A 17,119-nucleotide genomic window follows, 5' to 3' on the forward strand; every position below is an offset into this window, starting at 1 on the left:
CTATGAATATCAATTATTTAACTGCAATAGATGTTCCTGAATTCATATATAAAGTTTAATGAAATGAGTAATGGAAGATAGTTTTACATCGCCATTCGTATGTTGACTTCCTTAAGATTGTAAAGAATTAGGCAGACAGGCCAAGTCTTTCAAAAATGTTGTGATATCATTTTAGTTAAGTTTTTTAAAACAATCAATCAGTACATTATTGCTTTAAATGTCATGTTCAATTTCTGCCAATTTTCCAACATACACTGTGTAGGTTGTGACAATTTCTGTACATTTATAATGAGAGAACTTTCTGGCATAATTTTCTTGTGCACCCCAAGTTTGGGAACCTCTGTTTTAATGTTAAATATATATAATTGGTTAAAGTAACTACTTATTTCCCAATTCCTTATTCTCCTTTTTTCAGGTATCTTTGGTCCCACTGGTGTTCCCCTTCCATCACAGCAGCCCCCTCCTCCTCCCCCCAAGAACCCTGCACGCCTCATGGCTCTGGCTCTGGCTGAAAGTGCCAACAAGGCACTGCGGCAAGGTGCCTCTCCCCCATACCGCCCCCGTCAGAGTGGAACCTCCCCTGAGACAGACGTCCGCTTCCAGAGGTCCCTCTCTGCTGATGCAGGAGCTCTGCTGTCTACTGATCCTAATCAGATCTACTCCACGGTGCGCCCCTTGTCTGTGTGGAAGACTGAGGGTGATGATGATGATGGAACTGCTGCTGAAAAGCCTGCAGACAAATCACATGGTACAGAGCCAAGGTCACAACCTGGACAGGACTCTGGAACTCTCTCTTCTGACAGCTCAGTGTCTGATTCTGGGACATCCAATTCTGAGTTGTCAGTTGCCAGTTCCTCTGAAGAAAATGAGCGAAGCCCAAGCCCCATTTACAAGAACGAAGAGCCAACTTCTTCAGCACAACCCTCAAAATCCAGCCCACCCTCCTCCAGCGAAGCTTTCCTTTCTCAGAGAAAACCCCCAGCATATGGTCGGCAGTTTTCTGCTCCACAGCTTCAGCAAGATAAATCAAGTGGCCAGTCCAAGCCTGCAGCCCAGCCACACACTCAGCTCCTGCACTCCAAATCAGAGAGCTCTCCACTGGCCCAGGTACGAGCCTTCCAGCCCACCCGCCCTAAAGTGCCACCCAAGCCCCCTGATCTTGCTCCCTTGAGGGCTCCACTCTCTCAGACTGACCGGCATGATTACATGCGTCGCTCTTTGGATGCCAGTCGCATTCGACGCTTGGCAGGGCCTCCACAAGGAAACACACCACTTTCCAGAGCTTTCTCTGAGCGCATTAGCAGTACCTCTGACATGCTGTCTCGCTATCATGCAGCCAGAATGGCCAGCCAAGCTGTCCAGGTTGCACACCTTCCCCAACAACAGCAGCAACAGACTCAGTCCACTCAGATCAGAACGGTTGTCCCCTCTGAAGACCCATCCAAGATGGAGAACTTCTACTATGAGATTGGTGCACCTGAGCATCCAAAAGTGCCACCCAGCTATGCACGCCACAGCTATCAGAATATGAAGCTGGATCTGGAGGGAAACCTCCGTCTCACTGACCCAGCCAATCAAAGGCCTATTTCCAGGGGTTACCCTCCCCCCTACAACCCCCAAGGACCTGTAGGCAGTAGGGCTCCCCAGCTGTGGTCATCTGAGGCCACACGAGTTTGGGCCGCAGCACATTCTCACTCTTTCTCCTTTTCCCATTCTCATTCTCACCATCGCTCCCAGGACGGATCATCAGGACATCCTCCCCACCCTCGTCCTCAGCGACAGACATCATCATCTGTCAGGTTGCCCCGCAGTGAAGTGCATCCCTTACCTGCATCTGGTGTAGTGGGCTCCTCTGCAGGAATAATGCCTCTGTCCGTTCACCAACGTGGCTTGCATCGGCCCCAGCGTTCGCCTTCTGCAGACCACACTGCCTCCCAGCTTCACCCCTACTTTGAAAATGGGAAGGTGTGTTACCGGTACTTTGAGGCTTCCAGGCCGGAAGATATACAACTGCATCAGCAATCGGTTTTGAAACCACCTCAGGCTTCCCCGGTGCAAGGAATCACGAAAGATCAGCCTGAGCCCATCTACGTCAACTATCCTTTCACAAACCCACCAGGATCTGGGGTTAATTCAAAGAGCTGGGCCACCACAAACCTTGACGAAAATGATCATCAAGCATCGGAGACACTGGAACTACCTTCCAAGTCTCAACCGGAAGACAAGCAGAAACTTTCAGAGCATGAAAGTCCCACAGTTAGCTTCGACAACCTTGCCCAGAACGATGTATCCTCAGATTCCAAAGAGATCAATTTAGCAGCGTCGGCCTCCACTGCCATGCATTTCCGTAGCCGCTCAGATCCCCAAAGTATCAGCTCAGAGCCTGTTAATGTCCTGACTGGGAAGGAAATTGCCTCCTTGCTAATTGAAAAGCTTGCAGAGGATGAAAGAGAGGGTCCTTCTGTGCCATCTTCTTCGTCCTCTTCTCCGCACATCGAGCACCCTCCAAATCCCTACCCTAGCCAGCAGCAACAACCACCACCTGCATACAATATCTACACTCCAGGACCCTCTCGTGGGCGCTTTGAATGTCAAATGCCACCTAGAGAGGGATCTGGACCTTTCCAACGTCAAGACCCCTTGCGGAGATCTTCTGGAGGCCAGTATAGACAAGCTTTTGATGTCATGCCATCTGGTGACCAAGTCCTTAAGTTTTACAGAAGCCAAGACTTTGTCCCAGTCTCACAGGGGGAAAGCACAAACCCTAATCCTTATCCCCCAAGACCATATTATCAGGACCCCCCATACCCTAATTGGAGCCCTCAAGGCCTCCCAGAAGCTTCCCACACATGCACTCCACCTACAGTGGCCTTCTCTAACTTAGCGCTTGGATCAACAAGAGGATACGGGCCCCAGACAGTGGCCAACCAATACCCGTACCAGTCAGGGTCAGTGCTTCCCCAATATCCCAACACACCACGACGAGATGTTGTCCTGGATCCCTCTCTCCGACCTCCGGGGTTGCGAAACCAGAGAGGCTTAAATCGGCAGGGAAGCCTGCCGGGGCCCAATTGGACCATCCGAACTGAAGGCCAGACCCGTAGTTATTGCTAAAGAGCACAACTGCCACAAAAAGTCCTGTCTTTAGACTTAAAATAAGATAATATGACGTAAACCAGTATAAGCACTAGACTTTTATGTTTCCTGTACACGTTAACATGTTGTGAAAGAAATTGTTAACCTCCCAGAGGGGATACAGTGTACAGAAACTAAATTAAGTGGGGTACGTATGTCTTTACTGGTGTTTCTGTCTCAGAAAAACCCCACTGCTGTCCTGCAATTAGAGTGCATATTGGAGTGGAAAAAGTGTACGAGAATAATACATAAAGCAGAAAGTATCAAAGAAGTGAACCATAAAGTGGCTTAGATATGAAAACATTCCAGAACACACTGTGCTGTCCAGCAGAGGGAGTCAGAGAGGTGCATAGCTGCTATTCCTCTGACAGGACGTTGCTCAGTGTGGCTAATTTTTTGTTTTTCTGCTTTCTGTTTTGTCTGGTTTAAGGTTCTTTTTGACACTAGATCATTCTGTACAGGGGCACAAGCTTAATGTCTTTCTTCCTCCTCAAAGTACGATAAAAATAACCTCAAGAGATGCTAGTGCTTTTATGAAACTTTATGAAGATGGTTAGTTTTTGTTAATTTTTGGCAGCAATGTGATATTTCCATTTTTTTTTAATTGCTTTTTTTGTTGATGTTTCTAAGTTATTGTAAGTTTTCATTGGAAAAAGTTAATGTGAAATGGTTTTATTTTGCCTTTCTTGATTTGTTTCAAAGAATTTAAAGGTTAGGACTTTGTGACATTTTTTTTTTTTTTTTTAAAGTGTGTGAGAATTTGAATGAGTCTGTCTTGCCCAGAGTGTCTGACATTAAGCACATAAAAAGGAACGGTAATTGCTGATATTTTTGGGAAAGGTGCATAATTGAGAGTGCATATTTCTGTGAGGTACTGTACTGCTCATTCTCAAGTAATGCGTCAGATGATTTTGTATCAATATTGGTGTTCTAATCCAAAGCAAGTATTTCAGGTAGGTCACGTCACCCTGTGTCACTCCCAGACATCCCTGGGTTTCTTTGAAGGAGGAATCCTAACCTAGCAAGATAGAATAACTGGTACTATTCACCACAAAACACTGAAAATTCCTTCAATGCCCACAACACTAGTCTTAGATGACTATAAAATTATAATTTTTTAATCAGATACCAATATCTGGGCTCAGTACTGTTAGTGTTTTTTTAGTACTATAGTATCTTTTTGTAGTCCTGGAAATTCTTCTAAAATTTGACAGAGGTGGATTCTATAAAGAATTGTTTAGTAATTGGTGCCTTTTGTTAAATAACTGATCATCTTTTAAATAATCCTTCATTATGAAAGCAAATGTTGATGAGTTGGATCCAAACTTGGTCCTGAGCCCTGTTGCTCCTATTTAGAGTTTTCCAAAGCTCCGCACCTGTAAGTCCTGAGTATACAATGTCTAAATGAGAAAGATTGTGTGTATGACTGAGAGTATGATACGGTGTGTTTGCATGTCTGTTATCTCTGTTGTTTTAATACATATCTATGCAGTGAATAACCAAGGGGGATATGTTCCTTAAAAAAAAAAACACTAAAAATATTAATGCTACCTATGTATGTCAGCAGACCTGTGAGCGTGTATGTTCCAGTGAGAGAGGTCATGCATGTGGCTTTGAGGGTATATACTGTTCATGTCCAACAATCTCCCCTTCAGTCTTTAGCACTTTGCTAAAGGCAGTTCATTCTATTTTGTATAATTTTCAAATATGTGAATTAAAACCTTGGACACCCGTTATTGATGAGTTTGGTGATTTATTTTTGAACAGAATATTTTTGTACACCGGTAAGAGGAGGTAGCTTAATGATGGGCGTTATTCAAGTACTCATATTATAGAAAATCTCATTGGAATGCAGTGATCCTGGTACTAATTGCAATGTAAAAAAAAAAAAAAAAAAAAACCTTACTAAGTGACATTGTGATGACAATTACTTGACTAAATAACATTCCTATTGTTGAAGCAGACCTGGATGCTCCTGAGGCTGATTGTTTGCATCTGTTATTTTAAGATTATTTTAATTCACAGGGCTTGCAGTGCCGCAGTCTACACCCTCTGAGATGGGAGCTGCTTTGTAGGCGGTAATATGAGAGAAGTTGAGCTCTTTCCTTGATGGAAATCCTGCAAAACCAGTCTGTTTCTGAGTATCAGGCGACACTCCCAGTTGAGTATAAATTAAAACAGACAAATGCAAGCTAACAGTCCCTCCTCTGTTTTCTATTGATACATGTACGAAATATTGGCATTAGATAATTAGCCTGAGCAATAACGGTTTGGGTGGTTCAGGGTGTGGAGAGCTGCCAGGCTTTTGTTGTCTTTTCATTCTTGCTTTCTTAAGGATAGTTTATTTTCTAGGGCATGTACCTGCATGCAACCTGTCACCATTTTTGCTGCGATCATTTACCCTTTTCCAACCACAGACAGTGAATGATAGACGAAGAGTCACCAGCTCAGTTACATGTTTATTTGATAAACAGAAACATTATGTATGTTTTAAAAACAGATGTGCTGTAAAGTATCATACAAAACAATGTCCTATTCATTGGTCTATAGACATTTTAAAGCAAATTTTATATTAAATATGTCGAAAAAAATATAAGTGTAGACTGTGGCATAAAGGGAAATGGATTAATTCATAGTCATTTGAAGAACCTGTTTGATCAATAGGTAACACTTTACAACAAGTTTTCATTTAACTTTAATTTTAGTTAATGTATTAACTAACATGAACTAACTATGATCAATACATTTGTTACAGTATTTCTTCATCTTTAGTTAATACAAATATTTGTTTCATAGTGCATTAATGTTAACAACTTTTGATTTTAATAAAGTATTAGTAAATTATGAAATTAACAAAGATTAAAAAGTGCTGTAGAAGTAGTTCATTATTACTGAAGTTCATGTTAACTAATGAAACTGTTAACTAACAATATTGTTAATAAAGGTTTAAAATTAGCTCATAATAACTACTGGAAAACAATGATGTATTTGAATCAGTTACTTGTTATAGAAACACAAAAAATCTTTATATGGTAGCTTAAATAACTTTAAATCCTCCCCCCCAGCATAATGAAATGATGCTCCTCTATTAAAGTTTTTAAAAATAGAGCATTATTGCAATTCATTTAACCAAAAATGCTTTTAATCAAGATTAACTTGTTTTGAACCTGGAACATCCCTTATGTGACAAATACACTTTTAAATGTACAAATTATAAAAGGTCATAAAACGGCATGTATGATAATAAAACAAAAAATGGAAAAAATGCTGTTTTTTTCGATGAAGTATTATGCTGCAGGATACTTTGGCTTGTATTTATTATGTGCAATCTTCAATCATCTGTATTTTTCTGTGACGCAATGAGTGGAATCATCTGTGTGGCACATGTATGTGTCTTGCTGAGTCCGTACAATTAGTCCAGCTGCATGTAGTAGATCATGGAGATCACTAATGTGAGAAACTGCAGGACAGATCAGAAGTGCATTAGAAGAGTGAATATCCAGTTGCAACTGATTTTTCTCAAGGGCAGAATAAATAACCAAAATATAATATATATATTAGTAATAATATAGCTTTTATCAATAAATGCATAGGCCTATATCAACATTAAAGCACCCAAATGAAGATAATCGTAAAAAAAAAAAAAAAAGGTAAATCATACAATAGACATAAAAAGTCAATATATTGTTTTTCATTCCCACATCATTAAACATTAGATTGTGACTGGTTTTCATAGGCCTTTATCTCATTTCCTGGTTTCGGAACGTTCGAAATCGCTAAGCAGTGTACTCGCACTTCCGGTGGTTACTTAGTTACACATTTAGATGAAAAGTAGGGCAGTAAACTTAAATAAAATCGCGATATAGACCAGTGTCTGTCAATATTAAACTGCATAAAGACTATTTAAATAGGAATCGTGCATGTTCTGCGTGTCTCTGTGAATGAATGGCACCGACGCGTTTCATTTACCACACACACACACAGTGAGGCACGCATGACGCTCGCGATTTTTTTCAGCCTTACTTATTAACATTAATGCACTTCATCAACACAGCCGCTCTGAGAGTCACTTCAGCAGCATTTTTTAGCTTCATTTGAGAGAAACTATCATCATAAAACACAGAGAGAAGGTCTACACGGCAACCCGTCAAAATAAAAGTTTGGTTAACCTTTGAAGAAATTTTTTCTTAAATCATTACATTTTAAACAATTGGTTATAACAATTTAATTAAACCATTCAAATGGAATCAAGAAAACAAAAAAAAAATGAAACTTTTCGGAGACGCGAGAGCGAAGTAGTCCAGTGATAATTAACATGAAGCCATGGTGAATGCAATAACCGGAAGACGCTGTACACTGCTTCGCGGCTACTTCCGGCGTTCTATTGTGTTGTGATAAAGGCCTATTATGTTGTGATGTCAGTTTTTTTCCCGTCAAACTTTCAAAGCAGTTTGAACTTTAAAAATGCAGCTGAAGACCCTTGTGTTCCATCTAGATGTTTTAAACAATAACATGTCCTGTGTTAATGTATAGAGGTCATTTAGAAAAAGAATGATTATACTGTATGACTTACCACAAACATGAGAACGGCGAAACCGTACCAGCTCACAGCCCAGGTGTAACGGCTTAACACAGATTCAATGAACTGGAAGCATCCCTGAAATATCAAAGAAAACAAATTGAAGCACCCCTGAATAGGCTAGGCCTAACATAAAGTGAGGCGTCTAAATGTTTGCCATACAATCTGACAGATGTACTGAAAATAAAGATGTCATTCCACATTGCTCACAGCTGGCTCACCTATTATAAAATGTCCTGTGATTCATAGGACATTTTATAATAGGTGTGCCAGTAGCAAAACTATTTTTTTCTATAAACAAAACATTACATTTCTTAATCTTGACATAATCTACATAAGCCCAACATTATGCAGAATTATTATATTTTTAAAAAATCTCTTAAAAACCTCTATTTGCCTTTAAATTTAAATTATTTGAATTTGAAAATGATTTGTATTAGAACAAGACCTCCTTTTGTTGTGACACTAGTAGAGAACCACTGTCAATGAAAGTTGTAACTCCTATTCCTGCAGGTCATAAGTAGCCTATGTTGCAGCCATGTTGTCTTCAGTAAAGGTGACATGTTACAAGACTAAAGGCCAGTTCACACCAAGGAGGATAACGATAAAGATATAGTTCTAAAAATCGTTCTCAATATTAACAACAGAGTTCACACCAAAGCTATAACGATAACGGCACAGAGAAACGTTATCGTTATCCAGCTGATGAACGACATAAACCGCCAATCAGAATCCATCCTGCTGTAACGAGCTCGAGCATTTAAATTAACAGACAAGCACGCGCTTAGAATAAACCGAACGATATCGTTCGCTGGTGTGGATTATAGTAATTTATTAGGTATTGTTCTTGGTGTGAACGGGCCTTGACGTACCTTTGTGTACATGGCGCTGCTCTTGCCAACGATACAGCCTTCTCGATCTTCCACCTCAAAGTTACTCAGTCTCTTGCAGCAGTTGAGGGGCCAGGGGTATGTTGTCCCAAATGTTTGTCTGAAGGTTGAGTCATAGTCTAACCAGTCCTTCGGACCATCTGCTCCACAGCACTCGGCCTAAAGGCAGGAGTAGAAAAAAACACCAGTCACTTATGCATCAGTTGAATAATATTAATCTATCAAGTTAGTGAATTGCGCTCCATTGATCAACATAATGCTTTGGTTTGAAAGTGACTTGAAACGTTTGAAAGTTTGAATGTGATTTACATCGTTAAACTTTTGACAATAGGCATTGGACCTTTTTTTTTTTTTTGCTCACGAAATGTTGCGACTGTGTTATTTGAAGAAAAAGTTTAAAATAAAATGTTTATTTTTGTCACTATTGGTTTTGTTTCTTAAAGCAATAGGACTTTACCTCAGTTATGGTTGTTCAAAACAATCACTGATTTTGACAAGTAAGATTTTGTTGATCCTGGAACAACATTCCTGTCAGAAAATGTAGTTCTTCTAATCCTACCCTCCCTAAACCAAAGCTGTGATTAACAATAATGTAGAAGCATCTAACCCTGGTTGTAAGCCTAAACTTGACATGAACTGTAAACTTGTCTCAGAAAGTACTGAGTACTTTTGACAGCTTTTGTACCTTTTTTTCTGAGAGTGAATTCCCTGACTCCATCAGCCTCCTTTTCTTGTGGTAAAATCACTGTAATTCAGTGATTTATTGATTTATATGAGGCTAGCAACCCCTTATATTATGAGTTTGTTTATGTTATTCATCAGTTATTCTTTCAGGTTTATGGGAGGATAAAACTGGTTTCTCCACTATCACAGGCAACAGAAATGCATGTTGTATCAGGTCTGAGTTGAAGATGATTGAACATTTTCCTTCCCTAATATTATGTGCTTCTGTTTTAGCCACAACCCTTTGACAGCAGAGCTGACAGGTGGTTGTGTTCATTGTTGTTCTGCTTACCTGTTCCATCACTCTGTTCCATGTCTGTGTAATATCTTTCCCTTTTGTGCTGCTGTCTGCGTAATATTGCAGCATCTGTTTCTTCACAAGGTTACTGTTCCCAACCAGCTATAATAAAGGAAAGAGGATTTTAAAAATGAAGAAAAGGAATGCAAAATGCTCTCCTTTCTGAACCTGCTGTTGTTCCATTTTAAAAAGATTATCACATTTGATCAACATAATGAGAAGCTTTTAATGGGATTTTCGAGTAATTTATAGGATAGTACAAACGACAGGGGAGAGCAGGAATGGGACATGACACAGACCAGAATCGAACCTGGGTCCCTATCCCTGGTCCAAGTGTGCCACATCTTTGATGTGTAAATGATTTTATTTTGTTTTACTTTTACAGTACAGAGAGGATGGTGACTCTACTCACATAATCTCGGTTGGTCACTGCTGTGATGGCGGAAGCGCATTCGAACAAAAAGATGATGAACATTATGATCAGGTACTGTGGGAGGATGAAAGTTAACAGCAATTGGTTAAAAATCAAAATAATTCCTTCCTTCTAAATATGTCTCGCTGAAGGTGATATTGAATAATAGTGATTAATCTCTTGTGTAAAATGGTAGGATTGCTGTCTTTTTCAATGACTTCTGTTAAAAACCTACCACCATCAGGAGTGCACGGCTCCTTTTCAGGGCAGCGAAGATGCCAAAGATGCATGTGAGGAAGAAAGCAAACCCGGTAAAAATGGCAATCCAGGCTGCAGCAAAGATGTCATCTTTTCCTGAGACACTAGATATGGGGTAGAGCTTATACCCATCCACTGCTACCCAAATGGCCACTGCGAATAATGCCAGTCCAGCTGCCTGAAGAGGAAAATACTTAAAAGTATGGGGAACAAGATATTTTACAGCATAAACATCTCTTTTTATAAAAAATTTTCAAACTTACAGCAGCGATTGCATTCAAGATAATGACTAAAATCATCAAACATTTCAAGACTCCTGCTCCCATGGCTGTAGTGTTTCTCTGTTTCTCTCCTGAAGAAAAATAAAATAATGGTCAGGATGGACATCCAGCACAAGGAAAAGACTCGAGATTATTTATAAGGTAAAAGCCTGATCTGTTGTGACTGAGTTGGGGTTAAACATTTACCACTGTCCCTATTTATTAATATCCTGAATAAATATGCCACAAAAAAATTGTATTTCAGAGTTCTCTTGATCATGGAAAAGCCTGGGAATATTAGGTGAATTTAAATTTCTATTTAGATTCTAGTTCTACTTCTAGTTACAAAGTATTTCTAGATTCTATAACTAGAATTATGAAATTAAGTTGGCTATTTTGTGATGTATCAAATACCAATTGCAATAACATATTAATTTATACTCTGCTATTTTCATGTTACTTCCAAGAATACCATGGCATACACGATACATGTCTAAAAAGCCTTTTCATTATTTTGTCTAAACTAATACATACTGAAAAAATGCAACATTTTGATTTATTTTTAGCTTTGTGAAATGTATTCATTTTAAGACAGTTCTTATGCACTATATAACACTAATTATGCACTATATAATTGATAATAAATAATCCAAAACAAACATATAAGCAAAAGCCAGTAAAAAAAGAAAAGAAAAAAGTAATATGCCAGTAAAAATAAACAAATAGAAATAAGTAGCTGCTCAGGGACCCACCTGTTCCAGTCTGAGATTGCACCTGCTTTCCCTCTACCTGCTAGTATTCGCTTCACTGACTTTTGTGGACACATTCATGACGTCAAACATATTTGTCATCTGTTGTACAGTCCTCATGAGATGGGATGGGCAACGTCACTCCCTGTGTTTTCATCACCAAGTACTTTGTTATTCCAAAAAAAATAATCTAGGGAGTTTCTACTTCCAAAAAAATCTAAATTTACATATGAACAAAGCATGTAAATAGTGGTACTTTGGTACACTTTGGATAAAGGACATTTAATTGAATACAAAAATAATAGTCTAAGCCATCAAAGTAGGATTTACATTTAAAAAGCCTGTAGAGATAAAATCCACATACTGACCTGGATTAAAAATAATAATATAGTATATATATATATATAGTTACAATGTATAAAAGTTTTTTTTAAATTAAAATCCTACTTTGTGTACCTTGGAGTGCTATTTTTGTATTAGCTCTAAATTTACATTACAAGTTGCCTTTGTGCACAGGAAGAAAATGCTGACCCCTGCTGGATACTCACACCCCTCACACCACATCAGCATAATATGCATTCATACTGTAAATGCCACAATATTTTTCATTTTATTAATAATACTGACTAAGGTAAGCATCACTGTAAATATTTCTCATACTTAGCATTGAACAAACTCAAGATCTCAAATGGACCAAAGCATGATTAATATTTGATAATGGTTTTGTTTGACTTGGGCCAGGAAGCAACCGTCTAAGAACGTCATAGCAACATCAATCAAAACACCTACAGTACATCTGGCTAACAGTGTGCTAAAATGCTCAAAATACTTTTTTAGGAATGTGCTTAAAAAAAACAGTTAAAACATTAGCATAATGGTGGTGACATTTGCATGGACAAGCATCACTCACATTTTCCACAAAAAAGTACAAATCTAGTAAATAATTAGTTTTATTGGTGACATATAATGTTTAGAGTTTTAAAGACTTGGAATTCTGTGGTGGGGTTGTGAATTCTACCTCTCCTGAAACTTTGGTCTGTAAATGCTAGGTTTTAAACTGAAAAATCAGTCTGAATTTCTAAAACTTATGTGGAGAAACTTTGGGAATAAATGGGTTAATTATGTTAAGTATGCCAAGATGCTTTAGCAAACTTAAACGCCCTGAGAACTGTTTACAATGTTGCCTTGAAACCTTGTCAAACAAAGTGTTGACTTTAGCACTGCTGACTGTCCTGCAAACACACTCATCCATGAGGACTTAAGGACTGAGGACGCGCTTTTGCAGCTCTTTTATTGTTCGAGACCAGGTGAGAGTTGAAAACTGTATTATGTTCTGTTGACCATATTTTATTTGTGAAACTATTTGTCAAATTCATTCATTAGGCCTGTATACAATCGGTGTTAGCAGTAGGTACAACGTGTATAGCTAATGTAAGCTATATTATGAAATAAGTTTTTTTTTTTGTTTTTTTTTCAGGCTAAAATTGAAGATGGAAGAAAAACTTCCAAATGAAAAAGTGAAATATTTGCTTGCCCCATGGAGGTTTTCCTTCAGGGCACCTGGATTCGAAAATAGGCTGGTGGCGGCTCTACAACTGTTTGAGCGTTTCCCTTTAGATATAGCTGTGACCGGAGGAACCCAGGAGGCTAACGCTCAGCTGGTTTCTGCAATCTGTGGGGAGGATGAGGAAATTGAAGAGGAGGAATGGGATACTGATGATGAAGAGGAAGAAGAAACAGATGAGGAAAAAGCAGATGAAGGCTGGGAAGAAGATGAAAGTGTAGATGAGGAACCTAGTATAAAGTCTAAATTAAACACTAACCACCAGAGCAGCAGGGGGAAACATGTACGGATATCGGAGCATACAGAATATATTGGGAGTGGCAATCCTGATTTCGACTCTGTGATTTTACACCATCAAATACCAAATGTTCGTGTATGGACCATGCAGGGCCATCCAACTTCAAATTCCATTATTAAGCAGACCAACCAGCAGTATGACTCCACATGCTACGATGTTCTGGTGGTTCTCACTACAAAACGGCACAAGGAGGACCACATGTGGCTCAAAATGGAGTTGCATGGCAGACATCAGTCTCTTTTTCTGGTTCAAGCTGAGCAGGACTGGGACGTAGTTGAGGAGAAGCCTACAGGGCCGTGCATGACCTGCGCCTGGGAACGAATGAGAGCTCGCAACCTGGAGTTGCAGAAGAGAAGGAAAGATGCATTTGGAGAGATGGCTGATTCAACAGATAGCCAGAGTCCTTCTGACGCCTCCCAAGATCCGGAATTAGTGAAGATGAAGGATATTGCCGGGGTGCTTGCTGAAGCCCTGCCTGAAATTCGGAAGAAAGCTTTTAGTCAGTTTCTGGTGGCGATTACAAAGGAACTTCGGGTTCCTAAATTGTTGACTGATGACACACAGTAAGTCAACTTCCTTGTGTTTTGAAATGTTTGATGTTGTCATGTGACACAAATTGATTTTCAATATGTTTTGTTGGTCCTGGAACAAAAATCCTGTCAAAAAGATAAATTCTAATCCAAACCTATCCATAACCCGACCCTTAAACTAGAGGTTAAAGATAGGATGATAAAAATGGCATACTGTAACATTAGCCCTTAACCTAACCGTGAAATCTAATTGGTTGTCTGGAATGTTGTTCTAGAAACAATGATGTTTTGTTAGTCCTGGAACAATAATCCTGTAAAAAAAATGTATTTATAACCCAATCCCTACCTCTAATCCAAACCTAACGTTAACCTAACCCAGGGGCTGTCCAGTTCTGCTCCTGAAAGGCCGATGTCCTTCCCTGCTTCAATACACCTGAAAGTTTCTAGTAGAGGTCCTGGTGCCTCATTTCAGAAAAGCAACCATTATATTTCAAAGTAAGAAAAAAATGACAATTTTAAAATAATTACTTGTTTAAAATTAAACCTCAATGCAAATGCGCCTGACAAATGCGATCTCCAGAGGACACAACGGCTGCGTCCGAAACTTGTGGCTGTGCCTTTTGCCTCGCTGCCCTATAAGACAATGACTTTGCAGGCAGTGTTTGTGCATGAAGGTTCCTCACGAAACTGATTTCGGAGCGTAACTGTTTAAAGATCTACAGCAAAATAGAGAGAGCTTTGGTGATAACTAAGCGAATATTTAATTACTACAATAGTAATTTCTCGCTAGAAATGACATCAAAAGTGAACAACGTTGGTCAAAAGCTTACACTTACACGCAAACTGACCAGCAACTGCAACGTTCAGATGGCATCTTTGTGTCTACAGATGGTTCAAAACGCTGCTGGCAGATGAAGGCTGACCACATTTCACCCATTCTCATCTTGCTAAATTAGCTACCAATTAAATTTAGAATTTTATTATTTTTATTTTTTTTGCTTATCTTTGTTTTTAAATCTCTACATAATCAAGCACTGTCTTATCTTTTAGAAGCAATTTTTCATCCATAAACCAAATAGCTCCTTGAGATCCTGTAATCTTGGTCTCCTTTCCATTCCTAGAACTAGGGTCCACTTCAGAGGTGATCGAGCCTTCACTGTTGTTCCATGTCCTAGTCTATGGAATAATTTTCCAATTTCTGTTAGATCTTCTTCACCTAAAAAGCTAAAAAGTTAAAATAGTTAAAGCACCTATTATCAATAGCTTTCAACCATTTTTTTCTTGTGTTGTTTTGTGTTGTTTTGTATTTCTCAGATTTTAGTTGTATTGTACAGCACTTTAGGTCAACCATGAGTTGCGTTAAAAGTGCTTTATAAATAAAGAAAAAGAAAGAAAAAAGAAAAATCATGATGACATGCATCTCAAACATGGGCTGCTGGTGTGCTTGTGTCCTTACTAGGCTGATTAACTTTAATTAGATTTAGATTTAGTTTAATTAGATAGTTACCTCGCTCGACCAGCTTCATTAGGAAATCTGTGTTGGTCCACTAATTTACTTTTGTTGTAAACAAGCTCTAAATGGCATCAGACAGCCTGAACTAGCATGACAATTTCTTTGTCCATGAATATTTACGTTTATCTAACAAATTCTGTGTCTACATTTAGTTGTAGCCTAATGGTTAGAGAGTCAGACTGGTAAACCGAAAGTTGCAGGTTCGATTTGCAATACCGGCAGAAAATGACTTAAGCAAGGCACCTAACGCCCAATTGCTCCCCAGGCGCCACAGCAAAAATGGCTGCCGACTGCTCCGGGTGTGTGTGTTTTGTAGTGTGCGTGTTCACTACTCATTGCTGCTAAGTGAGTAGTGAACACTTTAAAAAAAAATAAGATTAAGATAATTTTTTTGTGCACTAACTTGGATGGGTTAAATGGACAAATTCCGAGTATGGGTTACCATACTTGGCCTTCACATGCCTTCACATGTCACTTATCTAACAAATTCACTACATTTGCTTCTCAGGTTTATAGTTTCTACTGCTTTGAAGTACAGGAAGATAAACCAGGATGATCTTGATCAGATCTCCATGCTCTCACAGCTGAGAGATCTTACAGACAATCCCTCCAAGCTTCAGGCAATCCTTGCAGCTCTCGATCACTTCCGCCTGGATATCGGTGTGCTGGGTGAGACGGGCTGTGGTAGCTCCAGCCTGGTCAATGCCCTCTTGGGCCTGGAGAACGGTGATGAACGAGCTGCCTCAACTGGTGTCATTGAAATCACCAAAGAGGCTGTGGAGTATCCCTACCCTGAGTCCCCCAACGTCCGTCTTTGGGACCTTCCTGGGCTTGGAAAAATAAGTGATCTTGAAAGCCTGTCCTCTGCGTCCAGCTCTTCTAAAGCTCAACAAGTAGCATCTGTGCTCAGTTTGTGTGATGTATACATACTGGTGTCTTCTTCAAGGCTTAGATTGGGAGCCATAGAGTTGTTGCAGCAAGCGTCCTCCCTGGGGAAAGAGTGTTACCTGGTGGTTTCCATGGCGGACTTGATTGAGGAAAAGTCTGTCGTGGAGGTGAGGAAATGGAGTGAGGTAGTCTTGGGTAAACTGGGTCTGCAGCAGAGCTTGTTTCTGGTGTCTGCTCACCATCCAGAAACCTTGGACTTACCCAAGCTAAAAGAGACATTGAATTCAGCCTTTCCAAGTCATAAGAAAGTCGCTCTTGCCAGATATGTATCAAAGCAACTGGATGGAGATGTTTTCTGGAAAAGATCGGATTCTTGCAAATCTATGTAAATAATAAATTTTTTAGAAATTAAAGATTAAAAAATAACTATATTCCCATGCTCACGCATGTTTTATTTGGGAGGTTTTTCTGTTTGTTTAACTACTCATCACTCTCCAAACATATTTTCAACCCTAAATGAGAACCACCCTATTCAGATGCAACTAAAGTGTTTTTTTGCATGTGCTGTTATTATTATTTTCACTTTTTTATTTTTCAGGCTAATCATATTTTCCTAAATTCTTTTGTTTAGGCATATATTTTAAATATATATATTTACATTTACTCATTTTTTTGGACAAAATCCTGCACACTACTAGATTTGCAAAATCTTACACTATTTAATGCAATTAGGCGATGCTGTAAATATTGTAAATTTTTGCAAACTAAGGTAGTCCATGGGATTTTTTTTCTTCCCCATTTATGATATTGGTTGAAAAATGTCAGGTTTGTAAAACTTCTAAAATGTAAAAACCCAAGTAAAAGCCCACGTAAAACCTGTCTCTTGTGATATTCTGGTCTGTAGATATGTCTTGGGTTTCTTTTGCCTATTTTATATTTTATTTTATTTTAGTTTGACCGCAAATCTGATCATAAATAATAATGCCTCTTTCTCCAACATGGTGAGAGGTGTCATTTATGTA

General features: G+C 39.0%; 3 protein-coding genes across 3 annotated transcripts in view; 2 read left to right on the forward strand and 1 right to left on the reverse strand.

Moving 5' to 3' along the window:
- The window catches only part of arhgap33 (Rho GTPase activating protein 33), a 59,337-nt gene extending 54,466 nt beyond the window's left edge, over positions 1-4,871 (forward strand). Inside the window, exon 24 of the mRNA XM_084088037.1 lies at positions 416-4,871. Within this exon, the coding sequence (XP_083944163.1) occupies positions 416-3,114 (2,699 nt within the window). The 3' untranslated portion in view covers positions 3,115-4,871. The remainder of the gene's footprint in view (positions 1-415) is intronic.
- A 704-nt stretch (positions 4,872-5,575) lies between these two features.
- On the reverse strand, positions 5,576-11,374 carry upk1a (uroplakin 1a). Its single transcript, XM_084088036.1, has 8 exons — positions 11,308-11,374; positions 10,559-10,647; positions 10,273-10,473; positions 10,038-10,112; positions 9,620-9,727; positions 8,587-8,763; positions 7,709-7,792; positions 5,576-6,595 (listed from the first exon to the last, which is right to left on the reverse strand). Exons 2-8 carry the CDS (start codon positions 10,619-10,621, stop codon positions 6,548-6,550), a joined length of 756 nt encoding a protein of 251 aa, XP_083944162.1. The 5' UTR covers positions 10,622-10,647; positions 11,308-11,374; the 3' UTR covers positions 5,576-6,547.
- A 1,172-nt stretch (positions 11,375-12,546) lies between these two features.
- On the forward strand, positions 12,547-16,970 carry LOC311066772 (uncharacterized protein). The gene is made up of 3 exons (XM_084088123.1): positions 12,547-12,611; positions 12,782-13,729; positions 15,718-16,970. The coding sequence occupies exons 2-3, from the start codon at positions 12,795-12,797 to the stop codon at positions 16,484-16,486; spliced, it is 1,704 nt and encodes a 567-aa protein (XP_083944249.1). The 5' UTR covers positions 12,547-12,611; positions 12,782-12,794; the 3' UTR covers positions 16,487-16,970.
- Positions 16,971-17,119: the final 149 nt, after the last annotated feature.

Source organism: Abramis brama, assembly GCF_963993115.1.
Source record: "Abramis brama genome assembly, chromosome: 17".
Classification (NCBI taxonomy): domain Eukaryota; kingdom Metazoa; phylum Chordata; class Actinopteri; order Cypriniformes; family Leuciscidae; genus Abramis; species Abramis brama.

Excerpts from the sequence above, each read along its gene's own strand:
- upk1a (XM_084088036.1), bottom strand. The coding sequence starts at position 10,621 with ATGGGAGCAGGAGTCTTGAAATGTTTGATGATTTTAGTCATTATCTTG. Across the intron at positions 10,474-10,558 it reads TCTTGAATGCAATCGCTGCT|GCAGCTGGACTGGCATTATT; the intron begins GTAAGTTTGAAA and ends TTTCCTCTTCAG. Across the intron at positions 8,764-9,619 it reads GGAACAGAGTGATGGAACAG|GCCGAGTGCTGTGGAGCAGA; the intron begins GTAAGCAGAACA and ends TCCTGCCTTTAG.
- LOC311066772 (XM_084088123.1), top strand. The coding sequence starts at position 12,795 with ATGGAAGAAAAACTTCCAAATGAAAAAGTGAAATATTTGCTTGCCCCA. Across the intron at positions 13,730-15,717 it reads TTGTTGACTGATGACACACA|GTTTATAGTTTCTACTGCTT; the intron begins GTAAGTCAACTT and ends TTTGCTTCTCAG.